Source organism: Chenopodium album, chromosome 14 (assembly GCF_948465745.1).
Source record: "Chenopodium album chromosome 14, dcCheAlbu1.1, whole genome shotgun sequence".
Lineage (NCBI taxonomy): Eukaryota > Viridiplantae > Streptophyta > Magnoliopsida > Caryophyllales > Amaranthaceae > Chenopodium > Chenopodium album.
Window position 1 is genome coordinate 52,237,545 of NC_137847.1, and position 15,940 is coordinate 52,253,484.

The following is a 15,940-nucleotide window of genomic DNA, read 5'->3' on the forward strand; positions in this document are numbered from 1 at the left end:
TCCAACCCAATCTTTAAAGTGCCACTTTCATTTTGACCTCCAAATTTTATCTTCTCATGGTTGAAATTCACAAGCACCAAATATGTATTATTGCTCTTACCACTTTGAAAGAAACCTTGCAATGTACTTATACCAACCAAAGAACCATTCTTGTACAAAGTAATCTTGGATTCATCATAAACAATTTCTTTTGCTTTGTTCGAGTTTGTAATCAACAACGATAAAATAATCGTCGAGTTCATCACTGGCTTGACTTCATCGAGATCTTGCATCGACAAGGTGGTGTTGTTGTGTAGGGTGCCGGGAATAGCGAGGTTTGTGATAGTGTATGTTGGAGGCCTTGGAATTATACACAATGTTATTACAACACAACAGAAAATAAGAACAGTAATAACTTCAAGGAACCAAATGTAAAGAGGAATTAGAGAAGGATTTGTAGTTTCTTTGGAGATAGCCATTTTTGAAAATGAGTGCGCATACAATATGATGTTGCATGATGACTAATTTCATTCATTATATACATATTGCACGCAATATTGACATAACTACCACAATACATATTTTTTTTTCTAAATAAGAAATGTTTTTTTAATTTTAATTAGTATCCAAATAAGAAAGCACTAACGCGTTTAATTATGTAAATAAAAATAAAAAAATAAAAAAAAGGCACTTTTTTAATTGCAATATTCTTTCTTGTTGATGAAAAGTTTTTGTAGTGGAGGTGTTCTGATCTTCTTTACTTGTTAGATAAGGGTTTTAGATTCTTTAACTAGCTGTAATTTTCATTCTTCTTAGTTATGCAAGTATTTTCACCATTTTTTTTATTTTTTATATTCTCCGTTCTTTTTTACTTAAAACGTAGTTTTATTTGTGAAGTTATATAGAAAATGAGTAATTGCGATATTACTTTATTAGAACAACAAGCATGTTTATATCATCTCTTTCATTATCGCATAGATTATCATTTTATCTTTATTCTCTCGTTAATTACCATGCATTATTTCTTCACTATGCAACTAAAAGAAAACAAAAGGAGAAATTTCTGTTATTTACAAATGGAATAATCCAAATAACTAGAAGTTAGTTAACCGTGTTAAGATCGAGTAGGGAAAGAACAAAGAAGATATTCGTTTCAAATGTACAAACTTTAATTTATTCTGCTTAATTATTGTGTATTGCATACTACTACCGTCCTACGTTTAAAAGAAATAAAGGAAAATTACTCCATAATTGTATGAATGTGGGTTATATCTTGCATTGTTTAGTAATAATAGGATAATAACACAATTAATTAATTATTAGAATTAACATGGAAAGTGTGCTTTCTATAAAGTTAGTTGAACATAAAGAAACAATTTAGAATACGTGGACTTAATGAAAGAGGTATGAAGAGGACTTGATGAAAGAGGTATGAACGAACAGAGATACGAAATATGATTTATACTACAAATAAAAAAAAAATGGTCAGTTTCAAATCTTAAAAACCTCAAAAATTATGCAATTGGAAAATCTGACGTTGATATGACTTGATTTTTTTTTTTGGGATTTGAAAAAGGTTTTTCATCTTAAAATCGAAATTAACTTGGACTTCGAAAAATTGGTGTAACAGCTTAGGTAACGTAACTCGCTGGCTTAAATGAGAAAATAATGCTTTAAATGTTTGAACACCTAGCTTAATTAAAATAAATGAAAAGTTCTTAACAAAGAAAATAATTGCAACTCTTTTCTATGTCTCTTTGATTTACATAAACACGGTTATTTATAACATGGATAACATCTTACTACTAATTAGGGTGTTATTCTCTCTCACTTATAACTATCTCCAAATAAATTTGGGAGGCCTCTTCTCAAATAATTAATCTTTCATATGACTTGCAATCTAAAACTACTATAACTAAAGTAAAAACCAATTATATCATCTATGTATATGTGTCATTATTCATGAAAAAATTTCCCACTAAAATTACATATTACATCATCTTTTATCATTCCTATTCTTTGCTCTCCCAAATTCAAAGATAAAGAAAATAACAATTTTTTTATAAAAATGACATTGTGAATATCAATCAACCAAAATCATGTTAATGACTTTTGTTTCCTTAGCTTTCTCAAAAACTATCTTTTATGTAGGTTATGTATTTGTTGCAAAATTAATTAGTTTGCAACATTTTAATGAATTTTTTTTAAAAACAACTATATTCTAAATAGTGCAATGCTGAGTATTAATTAATATTCTAGTTAACAAGGGTGGCCTAAGGTAATTAAATAGTTTGAACTATTCAGATCAAGGAATTAAAAGGATGTATAGTCGGAGTTGTTATTTTCCAAAATTAAGTCGGGTAATTTAAAACCTTAAATTGTTGTGTTTATTTTACACTATACTAATAAAATCAAGTGAGCCATACACAAGAACTTAAACAAAAGAAAATGCAAGTATGAAATAAAATTTTATTGCTTCTTTTGAAACTCATAAACATTACTATTTAACTTGCTTCAAAAAAAAAAAAATCAATTAAGGAGCAGAAATATTACGTACAATTGACAACATTCAACATCACAATTTCTTTTAAAGGGGAAAAAAGAAACAACCACTAATTAGTAATTACAATAGGCAAAAGACCTGTCAAAAAAAAAAAAAAAAAATACAATAGGCAAAAGAAGCCTCCAAAGAATTCCCAAAAATATACTAAAATACATAAAATAAATTTTTTATAAAAATAATTACATTTAACCATCAAGTGCCATCAAACATTACAAAAAAATAATCAAAAAAATAAATTAAGTAAAATAAACAGGGCATTTTGTTCCGACTAAATGAGGCAAGAGCAGACCATTAGGACCAACTTGAGCAACACAATTAGCATGCATTTTATGTGTTTTACTCTTTGTACCCCAAGATAATATCTCGAATTTAAAAACTGATGTAATTTGAAGTCGAAATGGGACGAACCCAGCCGTTAGATCTTTTTGCATCTCCGCCCACCGTTGAATCTTGGCCGTCAAAGTGGGCCCTCCTAAACCCGTTTGAAGTATTACTGTAGATTTGGACTCTTGATCAAACTCACTCGTTACCAATGGGATTCCACCAATTTGTTGTTCTTTGTAGAAAACTGCACATTCTATTGAATCATAGTGGACTGTAACCTGGAAATCAAAAACTTTTAAGAATTAAAAGAGGTGATCATGGGTCAAGTTTTATTTTCCAAATACGTTTCAAAAGACTGGATAGCAACATCGTCAATTCGAGCTGACTTGGATTTGACATGCCCCAGATGGAGCTATATGTAGTATGATGCGCTAGATTGACGTTAAAGATTTTTAATTTAATATGCTTTTTTCATCTGAATTGATATAAATTAAACTTATCAGACCTGATTATTTCTAATTTAGGTCACTCATAAACAACCTTGATAATAAGACCAATAACTTATTTTTGGTATAGTAAACATAACACACCCATAATATTATGAGGAATATGTCAATATGAAGTCACGTATAAAGGACCAGGGTGGGAAATTAAACTTGCAACTTAAGCAAGATATATGCTTGGTGTAGTTTAACTCATCTCATTCTAGCTATCTAGATTACTAGCAAGATTACTTATTTTAGTAATCAGCAAATAAGATTAAATCTAGCATTATGGGGCAAAAAAACAAAGATTACACTACATAAAATAAGAATTATGCTTTTAATTAAACAAAAAAAAAATCAAATTTGTAAAAAAAAATGATTATGTATAGACAAATTTTATAGGTAACACTCAATGTAACTATATACTACTATGTATGTAAAGTAGTTAAAGTAGAAACTTGAGACCTTAACTAAACATAATTATCATCAATTGACGTGTAATTTTATCATAAGTTTTTAGCTAATGTTGTTTTAGTCACTTTTATAATAAACGGAGTATAATTTAATACTTTTAATTAACCCATTAGAGCTACGTAACTACTGTAAGTTCATTAACGCTATTATGGATTAATTATATGGACAATACCTTATGATTGGGATTGCGGATTGTGACATTGAAATTGACAGCAACACTTTCCGGTGGCGCAGATTGTTGGGCCTGGGCCAAAGCTGGAATGGAAAACTCTTGAATGTGAAACCTGGGCCTATGTGGACGGAGGCCCAGCCAAATGATAAAGGCGATTAGGCCCGCAATAAAGAAGATAAATAAAAAGATGGTGCATATGAACTTGGAGACTCTTGTGCTTAGGCTCTCCTTAACCCGGTGGGCGTAGTACCGGACCGTGTGGGTACGGTGGTAGTACGGTCGTTGTCCGTTATTTTCTCCGTGGATCGGGAGGTGGTCATGGTTGGGGTGGTTCATTCCTCGCGGTTATTTGTTTTTCGTGTTTTTTATATGGAGTGGTGAATTGAAGGAATGAGATGGGTTTTTAGTTTGAATAAACACATTTACACATAGGTGTTTTAAGGTTTTAGGTGTATATGTAGAGTAACACTTGAAGTATAGGATTGTTGCATGTAGAAAGAAAGGAATATGATAGATTGTAAAATGAATGGAAGTTTGTAGCAAAAGCTAGAGCCTAAAGATATGTTTTCTTACGGGATCTTGGGCAAGCATTATGTTCGTTCCAATTCTAAGAATAATGATTTCAATATTCTTATATATAAAAAATGTACGTACATGTTGGCTTGTAGAATTATAAAGGGGGGGGGGGGGACAATTTATGACTTTTTATAAAAATATACGGAGTATATACTTGAACACCAAACATGGACTATGATATTCTTTAAAAAAATTATATACTCCTTGCCCAAACATGGAGTAGAAAACATTCAAATACAATTCAATCCTTTGATGATACTTTTTTGGGTTGGTAAGGAAAAGGGCACTGTTAGACCGCGAGCTAAACACTTTGGGAGTGGGCGAAAGGGTATAGGAATCTCTACGCCAAAGTACCTTTAGTGAGATTTGATGTCACAACTTTATATTTATAAGGTGCAAAGTTTTCACTCAATCAAATCTTACTCAATATTCGATCATTTGATAATATACATACAGTTATCTCTAACGAGTACATTTAGCGGCCTATAATTTTTTTACATATGCGTATGAAATTATGTCGTTGATATTGGAATGAGACTATTCTTAAAAAATATAAACGATCAAACGAGTACAAAAGTTCATTAATAATACGAAGAATCTCTCGATCCATATCAAGCTAGTTAAAAATATAGCTAGATCTAGTTTTAATAATGTGTGTTTCAAATAAGCTAGCAAGCGGAAATAATAGTGTTTTGTGTATGATTACTTTAACAAAAATAACACAACTACGTTGATGATATAATTATAAGGTGAGAAAAGCAAATAGAATTTTATTCAATTCATAAAGTATTGAAAGGTACATATTTATAACATATTTGTTGTTGCCTCAAGACTTGTTACATTTCTTATGGTTTGGCATTGGTGAAATTCCTTGCGGATAGTTGAAAACGTTACAAGGATCAATTATTGTCTTGGCCTTAACTAATCTCTCGTAATTGTTAATAAAGTACTTCTCACCCCAAGATCTTTCTTTCTCAATTCTAGAATCAACATCATCATATTTCTTTTCTCCAAGATCTAAATCTAAGTAGTTAATGTAAGTTGCCCTAGGATTAGACGAAACGAAGGGAGTCATGTACTTGTATAACCCCCTTACCCAAGCTATATATCTATCGTTGTTCACATCATCCTCTTTACCCCAAACCGCCGAATATTGGATGTTGAAGAGATTACCTTCTCGATGAGGAAAAGCAATCGAATCGTTGGCTATTCGAGCCATTTTACCTCCGTAAGGGTCCATCGTGATATGACCCTTAGTCTCCTTGGTGAGTATGTTCATGACACCACGTACACCATCTATGGGAATTGGTGTTGTTACATAGTCCGACTTTGCTTTGAAATAGATTTTATTCCGTACAAATCGATTCTTTAGATCATCGATTGTGCCTCGTTCACCAAGGCTAGTGAAGTACAAAACCGAATTTATCCAACTCATATATTTGCACTCATTTTCCTTGATACTCAACTCGGGAAACAATTCGTTCATTATAGAGATTGCTTCAAGTTTTGGTCCGAGGTATTGCCCAAAAATTAATGCAACAATATTATTAGTATCATTTTTATCAGTATTATTGGCTTTAATAATAACCGAAAGGAAAAATTCATCTGGTAAGAAAGGCCCTACCTTTTGCCATTTGTGCACTAATTGAGAAATTTCATTGACTTGACCATTTCTTAAGACTTTAACCGTAGTTACCTTAGGAGGCACCTTCACCAAATTAATCTTCCAAGCATAGACAATTCCTAAACTACCCCCACCAACACCGCGAATGGCCCAAAACACGTCCTCCCCCATGGCAGCCCGGTCCAAGACTTTACCGGTTGGGCTCACGAGGAGGGCGTCGACCACATTATCTGCAGCCAGCCCATATTTCCTAGACAAAAACCCGAAACCACCTCCTAATACGTGACCACCAAACCCCATTGACCAGCACTTATTACCACCAGAGAATCCATATACCCCCTTAGATTGTGTTACTACGTTATAATACACTTGACCTGTGGTTGCACCACCCTCAACCCAAGCTGTTTTCGATTGTAAATTCACCTCAACTCGATCTAAATTCATCATATCAATGATCACGAATGGTTTCCCATCAGTTGAAACGGATGAAATGCCCTCATAACTATGCCCACCACTCCTAATCCTAACCTCATAACCATTTTTCTTAGAGCAAAGAAAACTGCTTACAAGTTGTTCTTTGCTCTTAGGGAGTATAATAACAGATGGTTTCGGGGTTTTAAGGGTCGAAATTCGAAGATTTTGGAGAGAAAAATGGAGAAGATTGTAGTAAGATGTTGTGTTGAAATGACTATGTGAAGTTGGTAGAAGAGAGAAATTTGTGACACGGTTTTTACTTAAGCAAGAAATGATCGATTTTGATGGTTGTGACAAGGAAACAACACAAAGAGAAGCTAAAACCATTAATATGAGTCTAATAAGATTAAAAATAGCCATTTTTATTATAATCTTGTCTAAGAAATGTGTTATTAGGAATTGATCGATTTACTATACCAATTTATAGAACAGCTTTGTGAAGAAAACTTACAAGATGTTCAACATGCCTAAAACTCGTGAGCCACTTTTATTTATTTAATGCTGAATTATGTAAAAGTTTTTCATGTGGACATGGTCAATTGAATAATTAATGTCATAAGACTCATAACCTCCTAGTGAATTATTGAGATGTATTACCTTATAAAACAAATATACATGTACTACGTATTAAATATCAATTTTAAGGGAGATATATTTATTTTTCTTAACAAATCAAGTGAGATATACTTCCTCCGTTTTGTCTTTAAAAAAAAAAAAAATACTTCCTCCGTTTTTTTTTAGTTGACACTGTTTGACTTTTACACTATTCACACAACACACTTTGACTCGCTTTTGTGGTTTATAGATACGATAAAACATATTCATATAGGGTCTTGTTTGAACCGTATCAATGTATGTTTTATTAATATCCACTTTTTATAATTTTATAATGTTAATTATTAGAGATATTAATCGTTAAAAACATGCGTTGACAAGCATGATAATAGAAAGGTGTCAACTAAAAAAAACAAATGAAGTATTGCCTAATACTTCTTCCATTAGCACCATTTCCACATTTGACACTATTCACACGTCTTTTTTAATTTGATATTCAAATCAAGAAAAAATAATTAATTTTTTTTTTGAAAGAAAAAAAATTAAAAATAAAAAAATAGTTATTATGGAGTCTTGTTGTTGCTTTTACAAGGAATTTTATAGCCAAAATCTAATAATAATAATAATAAGGGGTTGTCTGACTTCGTTCCTGGTCGTGTCAGCAGAGGCGGGACAAGTATGGGGCGCGTTGCAGGGCTATTGGCTATGGTTTTCTTCCTTTCTCCTTTTCTTCGTTGGGGGAATTAGAGAAGGATGATATTGCGTTGCTGAAGCGGGTTCAGACGTTCGCTAAGGCTCAAGATATTGGTGCTCGTGCAACTGCTCACATCTTCAACAGTATTGGGTTCGCTATAGCTAGAGGGGTGGGGGCTCAGATTGTATCTCGGCTCCCCACCAATTTCTTGTAAATTGATTGACTTTGTAGATTTTTTGCAATTTTTATAATAATAATAATAATAATGGGCTTTGCAAACTTCACCCTGGCCCATATCTTTGCCAATCTTTTTAATAATAAAGATGAGTAGACTATCATTAACCACAAATACCTTTGTGTCTTCAATTTATAAAGTGTTAGCTTTACACTCTGTTAACGTTATGTTTTTCTCTGTCTTATTCTTGTATATTTGATGTGAACTTATTTTATAATTTGATCTGATGTAGAGCATCAACAAGCTGAGCATTCAAAACGATATAGGATCACAATGACTACCTCATTTTTGTTAAGTTAGCATAAAGAATACCTTTTCACTTACCAATCATTTACACACTCACAAATTTCGGATTATAGTTTGAAATTAGTGAATAAGGTAACACTTTTTGTCTACTCCCACCATACCATATTTTCTTACTTTGTATACTTGTCTAGTTGATTAGTTGCATACAAAACAATAATAAATTTCGGATCACAGATGCATATGATCTTGATGATAATTGATCTCAAACAACATTGGATTATTCTTTCTCATTTCATCAAACATATTAATGTACATTTGATTCACAACTCATCATGATATTGTACACTAGAAGAGGGAATCCCCTGTATATGATTGAATACATTTTGTTGATCAACAATGGTCTTGACTTTAACCAATCTATCATAGTTTCCCAAGAAATATTTCTCCCCCCAAACTCTAGCCTTTTTATCAATATCCTCATCTTTATCCGTAAAATCGATTGTTCCAAGATCAAGGTCTATGTAATTTACATAAGCTGCCCTAGGGTTAGAAGCTACGAAAGGTGTCATGTAATCGTAAACTTTCCTAATCCAACTCAAAATCCGATTTTCATCATCTTCCTCTACCCAAAATGAAATGTACAAAATGTTATATAGGTTGTCTTTTCGATGAGGAAATGCTATCGAATCATTGCTTATCCGATCCATAACACCTCCATAAGGGTCCAAGAGTAGAAGTCCCATAGGTTCTATAGCAACCATTTCAAGTGCGCCCTCTAGTCCCTCAATCGAGATGGGTTCTCGAACATAATCAGACTTAGCCTTGATGTAAGACTTATCTGTCCAATACCGCGATTTTAAATCATGGGTTGTACTCCCTTTAGGAAGGCCCGAGAAATACAAAACAGACTCGATCCAACTCATTTCGAGGTACTCTTCTTCACTAATCTCCAACTCCAAATAACGTTGGTTAACAATTGACATTGCCTCAAGTCTTGACCCTAGATAAAACCCTTTAAAAGTAACATACACTTGTTTACTTGTGCTAGAAGTGAGATAGATTGAGATATGAAAATCATCCTCCAAATATGGTGCAACAAATTGCCACTTGTATATTAATTGGGCCAATTCATGAATTGGGCCTTGTTTAGTAACACTAAAACAAGTAACCCTTTTAGGAACATGGACTAGTTGAACCTTCCACCCATAAACAACCCCGAAATTCCCGCCACCACCGCCTCGTAAAGCCCAAAACACCTCCTCCCCCATCTCAGCCCGGCCCATAACCCGGCCCTCAGCATCAATCAAGCCCACATCCAACACATTATCAGCTGAAAGCCCATACTTCCGGCCCAAAACCCCAATCCCACCACCAGAAAAATGCCCACTAACACCAACTGTGGGCCCTAGCCCAGCAGGAAACCCATAATAACTACTGTGTGCTGCAATAGCAGAGTATAATTCCCCTAAAGTTGCACCACCTTCAACCCAAGCTGACTCAGATTCAAGATCAACAATCACACGGTTGAGATTCATCATATCAATGATAACAAATGGGTTTTTGCCACGTGGAATTGAGGATATACCTTCATAACTATGACCACCACACCTGATTCTAATCTCTAGAGATAATCCTCTGCAGCAGAGTACAGAGTTAGCTAGCTGCTCCTTACTCTCTGGTAAAATTATAGCCGTTGGTTTTGGGGTTGAATCTTTAGCAACCCTTAGATTTTGGAGAGAGAATTTGAGAAAATGATTGTAGTGTATTGAAGAAATGTGGGTTGAATTTGGGTGTAAAGTAAAGTTTGTGATTTTATTATTATCAAAGCAATTAATTATGGGAAAATCTGTGGTTTGAGAAAGAATATTAGTTAATTGACTAAGAAAGATGAAAATTTGAAGAAAAAAGATTGGATCTTTATGAAATTTCGACATTGATGAAAGGAATTACAAGTAGTGGAAAGAGATACTGTAACACTGATGCTAGTGAAAGGTGTTATATAAAAGGAAATTTATGCCAAGTGGTTGAAATTTGAGAATATCACTATCACGTGTTTCATGGCGAAAATATTTTTAAGTCAGAAATTTTGCTACCTGACCTGATTCGAAATCGATACGAAAAATATTCGTCTCAGCTTTAGACTCGCATGAACATAATAATATAGCATGATTTAACTTTAAAAATTGACCCAATCCAATCATTCGAATTAACGCCTCTAATTACTAGTCGTGGTAATGTACATCTATACATGATGGTAAATCTAGTTTAGGTCTTGGACAAATTTTTCTTACTCTTCGTTAACACAAGAGGGCTACTAAACCACATCCACATTTTATCAACATTCATATTTTAACATTAATGAATGAATTTACCTAAACATGTTTTTCATCTCCTAACTCACTCTAACATTCTTTCCTCTCAACAAACCACCACAAGTGCAAGCTCATCACCAGCATTAAAAGTCTTTTTTTTTAAAATTAAAGCAGAACGCCTAGGATTTTCAAACCTCTTAAGATTTATGGAGTAGTATCGTATAAATATCTTTCATGTGTTAATTAATAATTAGTTAAAGCGATTTTACTTCCTTAAAAACTTTTTGCTTGAAACTCATTAAATTTTTATGTGAACAATATTGTGAGACATATGGATAAATAATTGATAATCATTGAATTGAATTGTTTGATAAAATCATGTAGGACTAGTTTTAGAATTAAAAAATCTTATAACTCCACTATCATTCCTTGGCTCCGCTGTCAAAGAAACAAAAACTATTTGTATGATGATTCCCTGAGCAGGTAAAAGATAATGGCCTATCGTACCGACGAAAGCACAATATGGACGTCATTCTTTTGTCCATGAAATGGCCAATGTTTTTTTTTTTTTTTTTTATTGGAAACGATATAAGATACAGCAATTTGTGACAAGATTGAAAACTGAAGGACGTATGCTATACAGCAATAATGTTGTTCAGCCCTTTAATATATATATATATATATATATATATATATATATATATATAATGAGTTTTCGTATTTTTAATAGTAACAGGACTAGGATTTTAATGTTGGTAGGGCACCACTAATCCAATATAAGCACATTTTGACAGGAAAAAAAAAAAAGCAATTAGCATACAATACCATTAAGAAAGAACTATCTAATGAAGTAATTATCCATTTATCAGTCATAGAGAAAGTTATAAACCAAGTAACATTCCAAAATGTGTAGGATGTAACAATTGGAGGTAGGCATGTACTATTAAAATTACAAACAATCATGTGTAAAACCCAAAAAAAACAAATAAGGTACGTACGCGGTTACATTAATCGAAGTCGAACTAAAGAGAATTGGTTAGAAACTTATAACTAGCTAGTTAGATCTGAAATTCAGGATATAATATGTCACGTAGCATGTATCGTCCTTATATTAAGAGACCACCACCCTTTAGTTACCTGAATTTCCGAGACTCAGTTAAGTTATATCGCTTAAATTGTAAGCTAGGACGTTCATATTTGATCACCCAATGTCATGAAATGAACTACTGTATTACTTGGTATTATAGTATGATGAGTATATAATAATGGATACCGTTAATCTTCTCCCCCATGTGTTAGATAAGCAACACTTACCCAACAATAATAAAAGGTTGGTATAATTTTATTTTTATTTATTTATTTTTTTTTTTTTTGAGGAAAGAAGGTTGGTATAATTATTTATTTTTTAATCTATGTTAGTTTGGGGTTTGTAGTAGTTCTAAGTGAATGCTTTATGTATGTAATTAAGAATAGTATTACTTTAATTTGTCTGAAATTAGTTATCATATTATTTGAATCCTTAATGTCATTCATATGAAAATGTATGAACTTGAATTATTCAATATTGTTTATTCTTCATTTTTCGTAATAGCTTAATTTACGACTGTGACTAGTTCTAGATATATAAAATATAGTGAGCATACATTTACTTTTTAAAGGGTTTTAGCCTTCATTGAATAAAAAATTGTTTATAAATCATGAAGCTCAAGTAGATCAACTATACTAAGTGACAAGAAAATCATGTTCATTGGAACAAAAAGAAATATTACTTCAAGTAGCAATAACCGAATGGCAAATAAATTATAATAAGTATGTTAAGATATATATAACTATATAAGAATGAGATCATGTTTAACCCATAGCAACACGTACAATTTACAAAGCTACTACAAACATACACAAAGCTAAACCTTGTAGTATTAGAAATGGCTAGTCTTAAAATTATTACTACTCTCTTCCTTCACTTGGTGATAGTTATGCCATTCATCCTCCACGGCGTAAATGGCTATGGCCTACATCCAGGGTTTTACGCGACATCATGTCCACAAGCGGAGGCCTTAACAAAGAAGATTATCAATGAAGTTATCGCGATTGCACCATCACTTTCTGGCCCTTTGCTTAGAATGTTCTTCCATGATTGCTTTGTACGGGTATGCATCTTGTATATAATCATTTCTTATTATTGAGAATTTTATTTTTAGCAATTTCCAACAAAGGAAATTATATATATGTACGCGTTTCTAAAGTAAAGGTATCTAATTTTCAGGGTTGTGATGCGTCTATTCTTTTGGATTCCCCAATCAAACAAGCAGAAAAAGATGCACCTCCAAATCTAACTCTTCGAGGGTTTCAAATTTTTGATAGAGTTAAAAATGCATTAGAGCAAACATGTCCTGGAATTGTTTCATGTGCGGATATAGTTGCCATAATTGCAAGAGATGTTGTGGCCGCGGTAACTATACATACACTACTACTTCTATCCCCTTCTTATATAACTTAATCATGCATCTAATTTTATTGATTTACCAACTTTAACAAACATTATTGATTTATCAAGGTTTCTAGTGATATAAAATTAAAGAATTGAAGTATGAATTACAATATTGTAATTGTAATAATAACAAATTTAAGTTATACTTGAACATATATATATAACAAGGAGCAATACATTCATATTACACCTTAAGAAAAGGTTTTTTGACAAATTAATAGTCAAATTATACATTGTTTAAATACCAAAATTAAATATCATTTCAAATGAAAAGAAAATGAATACTATTATTCACCTTAGCTTGAATTTATTAATTAAATATTGTTATATATGTATTAATGTATATTTACCTCTTTATATATAGGTGGGTGGACCATATTGGGAGGTCGAAACTGGAAGAAGAGATGGTATAATATCATCCCTCAATGAAGCCCTAATTAGTCTTCCATCACCCTCATTAACAATAAACTCTCTTAAAGCAAGTTTTCAACAAAAAGGACTTACTACCAAAGATCTCGTTGTCCTTTCAGGTACTCGCACTTCCTATATAATTAAATTAACTAGAGTGTATGTGTGCTAACATACAGTATATATATAACATGTAAAATAGAAAGAAAAACAATAGAAGATATGGAATTAATGGAAGTAATTAAAAAAATGGTGAAGTAGAAGTTATTTAATTGGAGATTATAGCAAAAAAAAATGCATAAGATTTTAAAATTGGACTTTTGAAGAGTTGTGGTTAAGTGTTGAAAAATGACTCTGCAATAATATAAAATACATCATATATACTTCGTATATGATTCATATCTATAAGCATAATTTTAGTATCTTATAATCTTGTTATTACGTACAATGTTGCAGGTGCACACACAATCGGAATATCACATTGTTCGTCTTTCATAGATCGACTATACAATTATACTGGTATAGATAACACCTCGGACCCAACCCTAGACCCCGAGTACATGGCTAGGTTAAAATTGAGTTGCACAAAAAATGGTCCAAATGTATTGGTGGAAATGGACCCTGGAAGTTACAAGACTTTCGATGTGCACTACTACGAGCTCGTGTCGAAGAGAAGAGGATTATTTCAATCGGATACTGCTTTGCTCGATGATCCTGAAACCAAAGGTTATGTTGAAGCACATAGATATGATAATAGTAGAGAAACTTTTTTCCATGATTTTGTAACGTCAATGGTTAGTTTGGGTAGGGTTGGAGTCCTTACTGGTAATTTTGGTGAAATTAGGAAAGTTTGTTCCAAGGTTAATTCACTCTAATTTCAACACATAGCCAAATGTTAAACTTTTCCATTTTTGAATTATTTATTAATTAATACTATTTTCTTTTTGAATTTATCTTTTTCAATTTATCATGTTAATGTGTAAAATCAAATTGTTTGAAATTTTTTCCTTGTGTAACAAAAAATTGCAAGTCAGCAATCGTGGTACACAAAGGCCCAACGTACTTGATATTACAATTCCCCACTTAACAATTACCTCTTTCATTGTCATAATTATTCAAAAAAGCTTTTGAATTCCGCTTTGGGTATTTTAGTAATTTATATGGAAATATCTTCGACCGCAAATCCCCCAACATGAATGACAAGTCTACAAAAGGTGTCAAAATCTAATCTGGCTTATTCGACTCGAAAAATATTCAATTTAAATTTCGACTCACATAAACACAACAGTTTAGCATGATTTAAATTTGAAATAAGACCCAACTTAACCTGACCTTACCAAATCCGAATAGACCTAATCGACATGGGTATTCAAATTTACACTTTAATTAAATACAAGCAAGGACAACCAAAAAAGCCTTAGGGCCTATTCTCTTACGTTGAAATTCAGTTCAGCTCCTAATTTCCTTCTCTTATTTCAGTTCAGTTCAGTTTAGTCAATGAGAACAGTCTCTTAATTCTAATTTCTAATTCCAATTTCTAAAGGATATGTTGTGAATTTGTGACTAGCAATGCTTGGTAATAATGATGAATTGATGATGGTTTGTTTGTGGGTACACTGGGTAGTAGCTTAACATGCACAAAATTGGACCTTGAATCGGAAGCATAGTGCTGAAAATTTGGATCTAAATTCCAAATGTCAAGTTGTGTAAAAGGCCCGGCCCAATAGTTTGAATGACCTTTTAGACAAGCCCTTTTATTGTTTTCGTCTGTGCCTCTGTGAGTCTGTGGTATTAAAGGCATGTTCGAGCAAACAACCAAAACCTTAATTCTATATTCTATTACTAGTGAGAAAAAAGAAAAAAAATAAAATAAAATTACTTGACCCGCTTTGTCTTTTACACTATTTACCACCTCTTCTTTGACCATCTTTTGTTAATTATATGTAAGGAAAAACATATTCATGTGAGATTTTATAAGAATTGTCTCAGTTAGTACTATCATAATATATAATTTTTATACTTTTAACTTATAGAAAATTAAAGATATTGATTGTTAAAAAGTTACATTGGTAAACGTGATTAATAAAACAGGTCAAGTATAAAAGAACCAGGGAAGTATGAAGTATTATTTAAATGCACTCAAACTATATTTGGTGTAGTTGAAGCTAATTAACTTTTTTTAAAAAAAAAATTATGAGGTGTATTCTATTAAATTGATTTTTACTTTTCCAGACTTAACTAAACTTATTAAAACTTTTTTATTTGTAATTTGTAATTTATCAAAGTTTATTTTTCTTTAACTGAATTTATTTGAATTTAAGTGTACCT

The 15,940-nt window shown here is 32.1% G+C and overlaps 3 protein-coding genes and 1 pseudogene across 3 annotated transcripts; 1 reads left to right on the top strand and 3 right to left on the bottom strand.

The window, feature by feature from the left end:
* Window positions 1-2,519: 2,519 nt before the first annotated feature.
* On the bottom strand, window positions 2,520-4,561 carry LOC145577520 (NDR1/HIN1-like protein 26). The gene is made up of 2 exons (XM_081635006.1): window positions 3,998-4,561; window positions 2,520-3,144 (listed from the first exon to the last, which is right to left on the bottom strand). The coding sequence occupies exons 1-2, from the start codon at window positions 4,331-4,333 to the stop codon at window positions 2,779-2,781; spliced, it is 702 nt and encodes a 233-aa protein (XP_081491132.1). The 5' UTR covers window positions 4,334-4,561; the 3' UTR covers window positions 2,520-2,778.
* An 838-nt stretch (window positions 4,562-5,399) lies between these two features.
* On the bottom strand, window positions 5,400-6,998 carry LOC145578351 (berberine bridge enzyme-like D-1). The gene has a single exon (XM_081635684.1). The coding sequence runs from the start codon at window positions 6,996-6,998 to the stop codon at window positions 5,400-5,402; it is 1,599 nt and encodes a 532-aa protein (XP_081491810.1).
* Window positions 6,999-8,657: 1,659 nt separating this feature from the next.
* LOC145577509 (berberine bridge enzyme-like D-1 pseudogene) lies at window positions 8,658-10,338 on the bottom strand (annotated as a pseudogene).
* Window positions 10,339-12,605: 2,267 nt separating this feature from the next.
* On the top strand, window positions 12,606-14,487 carry LOC145578352 (peroxidase 27-like). The gene is made up of 4 exons (XM_081635685.1): window positions 12,606-12,863; window positions 12,980-13,165; window positions 13,569-13,734; window positions 14,069-14,487. Exons 1-4 carry the CDS (start codon window positions 12,639-12,641, stop codon window positions 14,485-14,487), a joined length of 996 nt encoding a protein of 331 aa, XP_081491811.1. The 5' UTR covers window positions 12,606-12,638.
* The last annotated feature ends 1,453 nt before the right edge of the window (window positions 14,488-15,940 follow it).